The 14,114-nt window shown below is 42.0% G+C and overlaps 1 protein-coding gene and 1 long non-coding RNA gene across 2 annotated transcripts in view; one reads left to right on the top strand and one right to left on the bottom strand.

Moving 5' to 3' along the window:
• The window catches only part of CTNNA3 (catenin alpha 3), a 544,761-nt gene that overhangs the window by 493,009 nt on the left and 37,638 nt on the right, over positions 1-14,114 (top strand). The window contains exon 15 of the mRNA XM_035137674.3: positions 8,741-8,922. Coding sequence (XP_034993565.3) covers positions 8,741-8,922 — 182 coding nt within the window. The remainder of the gene's footprint in view (positions 1-8,740; positions 8,923-14,114) is intronic.
• LOC148685611 (uncharacterized) overlaps positions 9,612-14,114 on the bottom strand; it is a 170,900-nt gene continuing 166,397 nt past the window's right edge. Inside the window, exon 5 of the long non-coding RNA XR_015949979.1 lies at positions 9,612-11,427. This is a non-coding gene — a long non-coding RNA (uncharacterized LOC148685611). The remainder of the gene's footprint in view (positions 11,428-14,114) is intronic.

Genomic DNA, 14,114 nt, shown 5'->3' with positions numbered 1-14,114 from the left:
ACTGGACCTTAATGTGACACTAAGCCCAGCAGTGTATCCAAAACTCAGGAGTTGGATTAAGAGACTGAATTCAAATGGAAAAGCAGATGAATAGGTGAGAAGGCATAGGGTTTGTATTTTTGTTTTGGCAGTGAGAACCAAGCAGATATTTTATATTTTACATATAAAATTGGATTCACAGACAAGCTGTTTATGTAACGTTGAGAACTCTTGCAGTGATATGATTGTTATGCAGAAGATGCCTGACATGATTTCACAATAGCTCCTGCTTGCCCTTCAACCTCCTTGCCTCCATATCTTTTCGCTTATGAAAATGCATTTGCAGATGCATTGTAGTCTCCAAACAGCTCTGCTACGCTTGAATTTAACAGGCTGCTTTGACCCCCACATGTCTCTGCACCAGAATCATGATTTATTTTATATGTCCTTTTGGAGAAGGGCCATTTGAGAAGGATTTTCTTTTGTTCACTTTTGTGTTCAGTAATACTTAAAAATAAATTCACAGTGGAAATAGTTTAGCAAGGCTGTGTGGGTTCTGGATAAGGAAACTGAAGTGAGAAGCCAGCAAAATACACACACACACACTTTCCCATAATTCTTTTTGCTGTTTTTTTAAAAATTTAAATCAAATTGTCCCAACATTCTGAGTTCATTGAGCCCTTGATAATCTTATAAAGTTGTCATTGACCCCAACCAAATTCTTAGGGTTAGTAAATGAAACAAAAGAAATATCAACATATAATCAACTTTTATTATTCATTAATTACCATTTCTAGGAATCATAAAAGGTAAAAAGTACCTTCAGCTCCAGATGAGTTGGTATGATAACTTTTACTCTGGCTGAGCTGGGCTTGGGGCTTATGCCAGTGTAGCCCCACCTGAGCTTGGGGATCCATTGGATCCGAACTTACTCATCCTGGCAGATCTTGGGATTGATTATCTCCTCAGTGGGTACAGGATTGCAGCCGGATGATGATGATGATGATGATTATACCCCACCCATCTGGCTGGGTTTCCCCAGCCACTCTGGGCGGCTCCCAACAGAGGACTAAAAACAGAATAAAACATCAAACAGTAAAAAAACTTCCCTAAACAGGGCTGCCTTCAGATGTCTTTTAAAAGTCGGATAGTTGTTTATTTCCTTGACATCTGGTGGGAGGGCGTTCCACAGGGCAGGTGCCACTACTTAGAAGGCCCTCTGCCTGGTTCCCTGTAACCTCACATCTTGCAGTGAGGGAACCGCCAGAAGGCCCTCGGCGCTGGACGTCAGTGAATATCCTCTTCCTCTGTTATTCTCTTGAATGAGGAACAATACCTCTATAAGGCTCCACAGCCTCAGGATGGACTGATGTCAGATTAATTTGATTATGTATTTAAAATTCAGTCTAAGTTCACAGCCTGTTGGTTGGCAGACACAAAAATATTCAGGAATTTGTTTTTCAGTGAAGTGAAATTGCTATAATGTTAATTAACCATCTGTTATGCATATCCTTAATGTCTCACACAAAATCTAAACTTATTTTACTGTCCTGTAATCTGAATGGATTTTATAATGGGGATGAAGATTGAGAAGTTGTCCAATTTCTAATAGAATAGTAGCCAGAAATTGTATGCCTGAAAGTATGTCATTTTAAAATGGATTCTGAAAAATTATTTAGGCATTACATAATCGTTTATTATTAAAAACTACTCCTCTAAGCAAGGAGCTACTCCTCTAAGCAAGGAGTAGCAAATAGGATCAAGGTGTGCTGGAATGTTTGAGTAGTAGATTCTAATTAAAGGAAACTTGGATGCTGAGTTTTTAACCACTGGCTCTACCTGTATCCCAAACAAATATTATTTTATAATGGTCATGTGAAAACTCAAGATTTTTCAGGGTGACACTACCTCAGAAGTCCTGTAATAACTCCCATTGCAGACAAGCCTGATGGAAAAGCAAAGAGCAACACTAGTACTGATCAACCTCTGGCCTTTTGTTTAAGACAACTGGTTAGGTCGATGTGTGAAGGGCTATCAATCAGTCTCTTAAAGATTTGTGCATTTTAACTTGTCTCATAAAAAGGCATTTTCTTGAATAGATTCTGTTTTCCTCTCTACTGGGTTGGGTAATGCACTCTATACTATGAAATACTGTCATATGAGAGGTTGTGATCATTAGTAATTTGAATCTTTAAGGTAAAATTTGTAATAGGGAGAATGAATAATCTTATTTTCCAAAACATCCCTTTTAAATAGCAAGCCATATGAAATGTAAAAACCTTCTTTATGCAATGGATGTAGCAAGCTCACAATTTGAAGTAGTTGCTTTTCTTTTAACATTTATTAATGCAGTAAACAATTATCCCAAAGCACAGATTTATTTTAATGACCTCATCTCAGCTTTTCTATTACAAGGGAGATCAAACCAAGGTGTCCATTATCACTTTCTGTTGCTTGATGTTGTTGCTTTTTGCCTTTTGCAGCAGTCATCAGGCAGAATTCTACCTAGGATCCTCATTTAGAATTGCTGCATGTTTTAGTTTTCTTTAAATCTAGTTTCCATCTTCTACTTTAGTTTTAGGATCCCATTGTTCTCCTGGGGAAATAACTGCAACCTTTCTCAGGTTGGTTCTCTGGTGCTTTCTCATCCTCAAGCCATGTAACTCTATTCACCCACAGGTAGACATAGAGAGGTGTTAAGACATAACACAATCAGGTGTTAAGAGGGCAGTCACCTGAGCTCTAACAATGCATTGGTGAACTGCTGCCCCTGCCTTTGAAGAGGCAAAATTTCCATATGGGAGGAAAACAGTGAAGCAGTCTGGTCTGGAATGTGATGGGTACCTTTTTTAGGAAAGTGGCTGGCAACATGTGGGCATGATGGGTTGTCTTTTAGTCTCTTTTTGTCAGATGAGCAGGAGTTGCAGTAGGGTACATGGACCACATTCTCTCTCCTAAAGATGGGCAGCATCAACATGAAGTACATGGTACAGTCAGTCTTCTGGCAGGCAGCATCAGTATTAGGCAGAGGTGATGTGAAATGGGAATGTGCTGCCCCTCCCCATTTCTATCACATGCCAGAATGCCCTCTCTCATGGAACTTGACAAGAAGGGTGGCCAAAAGAAGGTTTTGCCACTTACCTTTTCACTCAAGGGGAAGGGAAGATGAATAGCAACTCCATGTGCTGGAAGTGATGGGACAGGCAGGGTGCCTCCTCTTGTGCATATGCAGCCTGAGGCAGGTGCTTCACACTGCCTGATGGGTGGGCTGGCTCTGGATTAGGTCACAATGGATAAACTCTCCTTTTCAGCCTCACTCCTTCAGGCAAGTGACATCAGAAGGAGGTCACAATGGCCAGCCACTCATCTTCAGGCAGGTGGTATCAGAAGGTCACCAGAATGGCCAACTTGTCTCCTTCAGGCAGAGAGACCCTTGGCATTGCTGCTCTTTCATTATGCAGTAGTAGTTGGCCATTGTGACCTCCTCCTGATGCAACCTACTAAAAGGAGAGACTGGCCACTGTGTTGATGCCACAGTACAAGGTAACAACCTACCTGAAAAAGATAGGTTGGCCATTGTAGCTCTATTTAGCCATTGCTATTTATTGTAACACACACACGTTCTTTGTGGCAGTTTATGAAGGTGAAATCTATTGCTTAAAGGGTAACTACTGCCACCTACCCAAATATGTGAGAGATCCACGCAAGTGCAACACTCCAAGTTAAGTGAAGAACCATCTGTTTCCCTTCGTTTGCCTGTGGAATATCCCCCCACTTCACCTATTATAATACAGTGGTACCTCTGGTTACGAACTTAATTCGTTCCGGAGGTCTGTTCTTAACCTGAAACGGTTCTTAACCTGAGGTACCACTAGCTAATGGGGCCTCCTGCTGCCGCTGCCATGCAATCTGTTCTCATCCTGAGGCAAAGTTCTTAACCCGAGGTACTACTACCAGGTTAGCGGAGTCTGTAACCCGAAGTGTTTGTAACCTGAGGTGTTTGTAACCCGAGGTACCACTGTACTTACTTGATGTGTGTCAGACATGGCTTTTGCTCCAAACAGTGGCACTACCTGGTTTCGTTTAGTAATGCAAAACATGTCATTGATTGGGAGGGTTTGTACCTCAGTAGTACAGCAGATGCTTTCAATGCAAAAAGTCCCAGTTTTAGGTCCTGGAATCTCCAGGCAGAACTGGGGAATGTCTCCTGTCTCAAACTCCGGAGAGCTACAGTCAATCAGTGAAGATAATACTGTACAAGATGGACAAATGGTCTCAGACAGTATCAGGAGGCTATTTCTATGTGACTTAAGTTTCTCTGGCCAGTAAGCAAACAGCAAAGTGATATAGAGGCAGGGACACTAGCAACACAATATTATTACATCATGCATTTTGCATTATTAAAAGGCAGCAAGGAAAAGAGGAGAAGGAGCCTTTCAAGCATGTAAAGTAAGAGAGAGAACTGCACTTCTGGTTTGAATTTTAAAATTTAGTTGAATGCATCCATAAGTCTGCTTTGGTTTCTGTTTCAGCTGAATACTTTTAAATATTGTTCCCCTTAAATATGAAAAGTCCTTGGCCATCATAGAATATTCCCATAGAGATCAATGCCTACAGGCTGATTATTCTGTATGATTTATGAGCAGCCTGGCACTGTGCTACTAAGGAAGATAGAATGAATGACCTGGAGAAACTTGCTTCTAAATATGTCCTCTGTTAAGATTTGGAATGTTTCACTACCTTGTAGTGCCAGGAAAGATCAAGAACCCTAAAAAGGTTCCCCAATGTATGAGGTAATCAATATTTTCTCATGCAGTTGGATGGAATTCTAAAACTGAAGGGAGGCTATATTCTCTTCTCCATGATCTGCATGGTTTAAAATAATTTATCCAATGTAACTAGAATTTAGTCACAGTTCAGTCTAAAAATGTTTTATGTTTCAATCCACGTGAGCTGTCCTCTCATTCTGAAAGTGAAAAGCACAGTAGGAAAAGGGTTGTTTTCAGTTGTGTTATTCTTACACATTTCTTTTTTTCTCTTTAGTTTTTTTTTTAAAAAATGTTCCTTGTGGTGACCAAGTGAATGGTTATCTAAATCTGTAGATACATATTTCTAAACATGTCAGATTAGTTTAGGAATATATATCTACAGATATAGATAACCATTCACATATTAGCAGATTTCTATTCCAATACCAGAGCAGTTCCTCTTCTCCTCAAGCATTTATTCAGAGCGCCTTTTGGCAAGGCAGATGGCATAATCATTGACAGCTGGAAAGAGGCTGGGCATCATTAAAACAAACGCTAAATACATGCTTCTAGACAATTCCTGGAAATTAAAGCATGTAAATAGAAGGAGGAATAGAACATGGGCCTTGAAAATGACTAAACAGTTTATCCATATTTCATGCCTTCAGGAGAGAAACTGATTTTTTTTTCCTTTATAGAAGTTATATGCTTCAAGTGCATCTGAATTCAGGTAATTCTGCTTGTCAGTTACTGTAGAGACTGTGGATCTGATCTAGTCACTGCAGCACCCAGGCCTGGTGTCAGCACTTGGTATGGTTGCGAAACAACTGGAATCCAGGAGGTGCCAGCTGTTTGCCTGCTGAAACCTCACCACCACCTCCTGCTAGCCCAAAGGAGGAGGAAGTGGTTGGCAGCCGCTCTAGGAATACCACTACAGACAGTGGGCACCAAATGACAGCAAGGGGTGGTCTGTGCTGGCAGGTAACCCACAGAAAGTAGTAAGTGGAGGGCCAGGAGTATTCAGCTAATCATTCCCTTGTCTATTCTAGAAAGATTGTATGATGAGCCTTTCATATTGAAGGGATGGGGAGCATTCCACAAAACAAACACACACACACATACACCAAAATAAAATACCTGGTACTTTATCCTCCTTTTGTATGAAGTTCTAGTTACAGGTAGGTAGCCGGGTTGGTCTGACATAGTCAAAACCAAATAAAAAATCTCTAAGGTGCTACTGGAAGGATTTTTTAAATTTTGTATTATGTTGTCAGTATACATGTATTTGTACTATATATGTATAAAGGTAAAGGGACCCCTGACCGTTAGGTCCAGCCGCGGACGACTCTGGGGTGGCGGCGCTTATCTCGCTCTATAGGCCGAGGGAGCCGGCGTTTGTTCGCAGACAGCTTCTGGGTCATGTGGCCAGCAGTACTAAGCCGCTTCTAGAGAACCAGAGCAGCACACGCAAAGGCCGTTTACCTTCCCACCGGAGCAGTACCTATTTATCTACTTGCACTGTGTGCTTTCAAACTGCTAGGTTGGCAGGAGCAGGGACCAAGCAATGGAAGTTCACCCCGTCGCAGGGTTTTGAACCGCCGACCTTCTGATCGGCAAGCCCTAGGCTCTGTGGTTTAACCCACAGTGCCACCCACGTCCTTATATATGTATACAAGCAGCTTAACAATGAGTTATCCTGGGTAAGATGATGGAGTCAAAACAAATGGCCCAAACTACACAATACAGTAATATATGAACATATTTAAATTAAGAATATGCTTGGATCACAATGAGTATGACGATATCAGTAATTTTAAATTGTCGTGATACCGAAGAGCAGTATCCACCTTTGCAACTGATACATCCCCCAGTATCAATCAACAACACTTGCCTTTCATCAGGGATGGTATTTCTCCCTCACTGTGATGATTTTCCCTGAGGACATTTCTTTACTTCCTTCTATATAGATAAATAGGGACGCGGGTGGCGCTGTGGGTTAAACCACAGAGCCTAGGGCTTGCTGATCAGAAGGCCGGCAGTTCAAATCCCCGTGACGGGGTGAGCTCCCGTTGCTCAGACCCAGCTCATGCCAACCTAGCAGTTTGAAAGGACGTCAAAATGCAAGTAGATAAATAGGCACTACTACAGTGGAAAGGTAAATGGTGTTTCCGTGTGCTGCGCTGGTTCATCAGAAGCAGCTTTGTCATGCTGGCCACATGACCTGGAAGCTGTACGCTGGCTCCCTCGGCCAATAACGCGAGATAAGCGCCGCAACCCCAGAGTCGGTCACGACTGGACCTAATGGTCAGGGGTCCCTTTACCTTTATATAGGTAAATAGTTGCTATTAATTCCTTTGGGGAAGAGGAAAGTGCTATACTAATGTAGTGAGTGGGCATAGGCTACGGGGTAGGAGAAACGGGCCTATGCTTCTCAGGAATATTAGCCATTTTGCCTTTCTGATAAATCTTATTTTCTATCTTTTGCCCTACTGAGATGCTGTCCCTATCCTATGACAGTCAGCAATGCCTATGTTTGCATGAAGCCACCTGGTCAGAGAATGTTCCTGACAACGGAATAGGCCGAGCTGCCCTGTTCCTGTGTCCAAACTGGCGAAATGCCTGGAACTTTGATAAGGATGTTCTTGGCGCAGAAGCCTGTTGCATAGGAAGTGGGCTATGGGCCGCGCTAAGGCTGTGAAATGTCTTTTTTTCCGTTTCAGCATAAATAACCTGGCAGACCCCAATGTGCTTATTGGGAATGTATTGCCATCTATATTACTAATTGTTGTATGCTATTGATACCCCATGCATTGATGGAATGTTCCTTATGTATTATATTGCTTTCTAATGTTTGCCAATACCTAATTGTATCTGTGTTGGGAAAGCACCTATGCTGGGAAGCACCTAGGCCAGGGGTCCCCAGACTTACCGGGCTTCGGGCTGGTGCCCACCGCGCCGACCGCGCGGCGGGCTGGAGGGCAGGGGAGTGCGCGTGCAGCGGGCCGGAGGGCGGGGGAGTGCGCGCCCGTGCGCATGCGCACACGCACGCGGTCGGGGAAAAAAACCCCGAAAATCGCTTGTGCGCATGCGTATGGGCCTCCCCCGACCCGGAAGTGCACCGGAAATGACCTCTTCTGGGTCGGGAGAGGCCCATACGCATGCGCACAAAGGATTTTCGGCGATTTTTTTTCCGATTTTGAAGATCGTCGCGGGGGTTGTCGCGGGCCGGATTGGGAGGCCAATTGGGCTGCATCCGGCCCGGGGGCCGTAGTCTGCGGACCCCTGACCTAGGCTTTGGCTGTGACAGCTGGGCGCTGGACGTGAGCTCGCATAGGAAAAGGCCTTGGCGACTTGCCCAAAGGATGCAGGATAGAGGATCTGGGACAGAGGTACATCCTTTGCAACTCACTGGGTCACTGTAACCCCAGATACGCCATATATGGGTGGGATGAGCTATTCCAATATGGAGCAATGCCGAATCTCTCATATTTGGTTTGGGGTTAATCTCTTCCAAGAAGGAGATGAAGTTCATAAATGGTAAACAGAATGGGCCTTGCCTTCACCAACTGGTAGTTCTTTGTTCTAAATGAGCCAATCTGAGTGGTTGTTCTGTAATGTATGGCTACCCAAAAGCTATACTTTTCTCTATTGCTGCGTGGTGAAGTTTCTTCAGTCTGAATGGCGACCTTACATTTAAACTGCCCTTTATCTCTGTTACTGGGTGGCCTGTCCCACTAAAAGGGGCCCTGGGTGTGACATGTTTATTTATTACAATCTGTGCACAGAACACACACAGTGGTGCAAGTTTTGACTTTTCAAAGTACCCAGTGCGGGACCAGCCAATCCTTGGACATTTGCATAGCCCAAAGATGCAGGGATCAGATCTCAGCTGTTGTTTCAGAATGACATCTTATTCAGAGCAGTCATTTGTTAATGTCCATTTGCATCCACAAAGAAAGGACACCCTCTGACAAAGGCAGATGTTTTGCAAATCAAATTATCTTACCTTGCAGGCAAAGATGACTCAGTTGCCAGAGGCAGAGAAAGAAAAGATAGCTGAGCAAGTGGCTGACTTTAAGAAAGTCAAGAGTAAACTTGATGCAGAGATTGAAATATGGGATGATACCAGCAATGACATCATCGTTCTGGCTAAACGGATGTGTGTGATTATGATGGAGATGACAGACTTCACAAGGTAATTATGCAGGATTTAAAATACATACATACATAGAGCTAAAAGCAATTGTCACGTTCAGAGTGGAAAACACAAAAGAGTTTATAATGACAGATGACAAGTGAGTGTCACAACTAATAAAACTGAAAATTGAAGTATTCAGTGTGAAATACTGAAATGCCAAGCCGTTTAAACCATCATACTGTGCTTGCCTTTAGGGGAGAAAGAGTGATGTTTATCTTTGTCCTTTTTGTTTTCCTTTACTTGAGGTTATTTTCTCTGGTTGATCCTTTTAGCACTGTTAAACAGTGAAGTGACCTAATGGGAATGAAGTCCTGTGGTTATGAAATTACTCACGATAAAAACAGAAAAGTTCTTGAATGTGTACAGCATTTGTTCTTCACTATGAACTTTGGGCCTATCTATGCTAGAAATTTACATGGTTTTACTACTTTGAATGTCACAGCTTCATCAAAGAATCATGGATATGATGATATGGAGAGGGAGCAGAGTCACATCCCTCTAGAGAACAACAATTCCCAGTGTTCTCTGGGAATGTTTTATGAATTTAAATGGTGGTGTAGATGCAGCCTTTGTGTTTCTGTACTTATGTCTCAAATATTGAAATTTTCCATAATGCTATCAGGGTTGGGTCTACTGATCAGAGTGCACCTAGTATCCATTTCCACAAACTACATCTTTGCAGGCATTTTATTACCATTTAATCACCTTTTGGATAAAAAAGATTAGTTAAAGACCTAAGGAAAACTAAAAGAGTAATTATATTCTGGCTGGAAATTGAAACTATTGATAGAGACTACGAGACAGAGATACAGCTGCACAGGGAAATCCCACTTTTCCCGGATCACTGCAGCTCAGTGTTTAAGGCTATATCCCGAACTTGCTTCGTAACACATAATGGTAAGGATGCTGTGAATCCAAGGACATATCTATACAGTATTGTGAAACATTATGTTTGGCTTGGCTGATAAGCATACATGTTGGCTGAAATGTTGTAGATTGGCTTTTATGGAAATAAATGGGAGCTCTCCCATATATATAAGGACTTTCATGACCCCCTTCCAAAGGCAGCCTCCTACGTCACTCAAACAAGACTATTCTCAAAAGTAGGGGGATCTTCTCTAGACCAGTTTCTAAAGTAGTACCAAAAAGGGGGGGGAAACAGACAAATTAAGGAAACTGGTGGGTGAAATCAGTTGGGCACAGGTACAGGAATCTCTGGATCACTCATAAATAGTCCATTTGCCATTTGAACTGTCTTAAGTACCACTCCAAGAGAATTTCCAAACAAACAAGATTTTTAAGATGTTACAGTCCGTTCTGCTTTGTTTGAGAAGTAGTATCCTTGTTGTGGTGTAACATCTCAGTTCTTCCGTTGTGCAAACTTAAAATAAGCTCTTGTTTAAAACAAACAAAATCCCACCCTTATCTGCCATTATATTTTGAAATTTGCACTTCAAAACAATAGTATCGGGATCCTTCCTCAAAAACCCTTTGGCACAGGAAGCTTTTGAATCTCCCTGCTACTGGTTCTACCACCTGTAACTGGTGTTAAGGAAAACAGACTTAGAAATGAAATGGAGTGCAGTTCACAGCCACTGTTCATTTTACCAAGCATACATCGACTTTCACTGGCCTCTCATAAAAAAGGTAAAGGACCCCTGACAGTTAAGTCCAGTTGTGAACGACTCTGGGGTTGCAGTGCTCATCTCGCTTTACTGACTGAGGGAGCCAACATTTGTTCACAGATAGTTTTTCCGGGTCATGTGGCCAGCATGACTAAGCCGCTTCTGGTGAAACCAGAGCAGCGCACGGAAGCACCATTTACTTTCCCACCGGAGCGGTACCTATTTATCTACTTGCAGTGGTGTGCTTTCGAACTGCTAGGTGGGCAGGAGCAGCGACTGAGCAACGGGAGCTCACCCCGTCGCGGGGATTCGAACTGCTGACTTTCCCATCAGTGGTTTAGACCACAGCGCCACCCGCATCCCTCCTGGCCTCTCATCCATAGGATTAAATAAATGCCTTGCAAAAACTTTTACTACCTGTTCTCTCGGATCCATATTAACAGGTCCTTACAACAAGGTAAGGTTGTAAGGTAAATCAAGTACTCCCAATCAATGAAGAAATATATAAACATAACCTTTTATTTGGACATAAGAGGTCGGATCCAGCTAAATTGGTTAAAAAGTTCCATTGATGTCAATGAGAATTGTGCAATTAACTTAGTAATATACTGTTCTTGTAAATTGTGAATTTACAATCAAGACTTTCATAAGTTAGCTGGACCAAGAAAATAAAAGCTTGTTCACTTTATTCTGCATAAGCCATATGGATTATTCTCAGTAAAATAAACAGAACCATATTTGTTAAAAGTGTACAAGCATATCAATGGTGAAGGCAGATGGTAGAGTAGTGTTGGGGGGTGCAGTCTTGAAGAGTGGAATTCCAAAAGCAGCAGGTATCAAACGAAGCAAGCAGAGAATTTCCTAGTGGAGGTACCATCTGGATCACACAGGATTGAGAAAATGCATTAGTTTAATGCACACTTTGTATACTTGGATTTATTTATTTTTAGAGCTATAAACCAAAACAAAGAAGTCAAAGTCTTCCCTCGTGAAGCTATAACCTGCATGGTTATTGGGGAAATTAAAAATATAGTTGAAACGAGCCTTTATACTGCTGTACACCACCCCAATCTGAGTGGTGCAAGATTACAAAACATTCAAAAAGGAAAGATATAGTAGTCATAGGGGACTTAAAATACCCTGATTATCTGTTGGGACACACACTGCAAGAATGTAAGGTCCAACAAATTCCTCAATTGCCTTCCTCATTTCGCAGAATGTGGAAGAAGCAACAAGGGGGTAATCTCTCTTGGACCTGGTCCTCACCTATCAAGGAGAAACTAATCTACAAAGTGGAAGTACAGGGAATCTTGGGAGGAAGTGATCACGTCCTCTTGGGATTCATTATACACAGGCAAGGGAAAATTAAGTACAGCCAGGCATGCACTCTAGACTTTAAGAAGACTGATTTCAGAAAGGAAACTTACTGAACTACTGGGTGAGGTCCCATTGTCAGAAATAATCAAAGAGAAGGGAGTCTGAGATGGATGGAAGTTTCTTAAAGGTGAAATATTGAATGCACAAATGCAGACAATTCCAACAAGAAAGAAAAGTGAGAGACACCTAAGAAAAATGGTGTGCCTGCATAAAGAGCATATAGATGAGCTGAGAAGAAATAAGGGAATGTGTAAGAAATGGAAGAAAGTAGAAATCACAAAGTAGCCTACAGTTGTAGGAAGATCAGGCACGCCAAAGCTCAGAATGTACCCTGGCTTGCAGGGGCATTGCAGGAGATGACTCTCAGGGTCTCTTTCAATTATACAATTCTATTATTTTATTATTTCAATTGGCAAACTTATTCTGGAATTTCTTGTTGGACTTCCTTTGCTTGTCCTTTTTACATTGCAGAGGAATTGCATTTGTTTTGCTGCACTACTATTTTATAAATATTAGTGAAGAGCTATCCCTCCCTCTTTCTTTATTTATTATTAATGTTTCAAAAAGCAGTTCTTTCTCTGTTTCACCTTTGGTTCTGTTCTAACCTATTCAGGTAGGTTCTCCTCTGGATAAAGTGAAATGGAAGAGGTCTATATTGCATTCTGTCTGTTCTTCATATGTTTGAAGATGGGTCTAATTGTGGTATGAAATTAAACCCCTGGTTCTCCATTCTTGAAAGTATCCTAACCTCCCTCTTGTGTTAAATCTTTCATGAGTTGAAACAGGTGTTGTTGGTGAAACATCTGATGCCCAACCACAAAACCTGCTAAGCTGGTGTGGGGACACCCTAAGCTAATTTCCTACTTTCTATTTCTATTCATGATCTCAGTTTAACATGCATAATTGAAATAATTGTTATGTACAAAGCAAAGTAAACAAGTAAATAGAACAAGGGATTATTTGGTTTGCATCATGATAAACAGGATTGAGAATGTCAATTTGCTTAGGTTCACTTATGTAAATATACTGGTTTGACCTTCGCTTCCAAACAAAACTATGCCACTAGGGATGTCAGGTGTTGTCAGGAGATGTTTGATGTACTACAGATGAATCAAGTACATGAACAAAGAGAGTAGCCAATTAACAATACAATCAGTGCCTACATTTCTCTCTCATTTCTTTTAGTGCTTTCATTTTTAATGCTAGGCAAAGGCTGTGTTTAACAGTACATGATTATAGTATGCCCAAGTGTTTCCAAAGTAGCTTACTTCCTAAATTTGCTGATCTTTTCAATATATTTTATTTGGTGTCATTTCTAGAAGGTCTTCATGTTGTTGTTGTTGTTGTTGTTTAGTCGTGTCCGACTCTTCGTGACCCCATGGACCATAGCACGCCAGGCACTCCTGTCTTGCACTGCCTCCCGCAATTTGGTCAAACTCATGTTCGTAGCTTCGAGAACACTGTCCAACCATCTCTTCATAGGTCTTCATAGAATTGGTCAATTTTAGTTTCTTTAGCACCGGTAGGGTGTTGTTGTTTAGTCGTTTAGTCGTGTCCGACTCTTCGTGACCCCATGGACCATAGCACGCCAGGCACTCCTGTCTTGCACTGCCTCCCGCAGTTTGGTCAAACTCATGTTCGTAGCTTCGAGAACACTGTCCAACCATCTTGTCCTCTGTCGTCCCCTTCTCCTAGTGCCCTCAATCTTTCCCAACATCAGGGTCTTTTCCAAGGATTCCTCTCTTCTCATGAGGTGGCCAAAGTATTGGAGCCTCAGCTTCACGATCCGTCCTTCCAGGGAGCACTCAGGGCTGATTTCCTTAAGAATGGATAGGTTTGATCTTCTTGCAGTCCATGGGACTCTCAAGAGTCTCCCCCAGCACCATAATTCAAAAGCATCAATTCTTCGGCGATCAGCCTTCTTTATGGTCCAACTCTCACTTCCATACATCACTACTGGGAAAACCATAGCTTTAACTATACGGACCTTTGTTGGCAAGGTGATGGGTAGGGTAGTTGGTGCATAAACTTGGATTACTGTGATGTTAAAAGGTCTGCCTTGGATTCGTATTGAGATCATTCTTGATGACATCAACCTTGATGGCATCAAGTGAGGAGCAATTAAAGAACCTTTTAATGAGGGTGAAAGAGGAGATCACAAAATATGGTCTGAAGCTCAACATCAAA

This window comes from Zootoca vivipara, chromosome 5 (genome assembly GCF_965207765.1).
Source record: "Zootoca vivipara chromosome 5, rZooViv2.hap1.1, whole genome shotgun sequence".
Taxonomy (NCBI): domain Eukaryota; kingdom Metazoa; phylum Chordata; class Lepidosauria; order Squamata; family Lacertidae; genus Zootoca; species Zootoca vivipara.
Note: the sequence above shows the minus strand (reverse complement) of the source record. Positions and strands in the feature narration are given on the sequence as shown.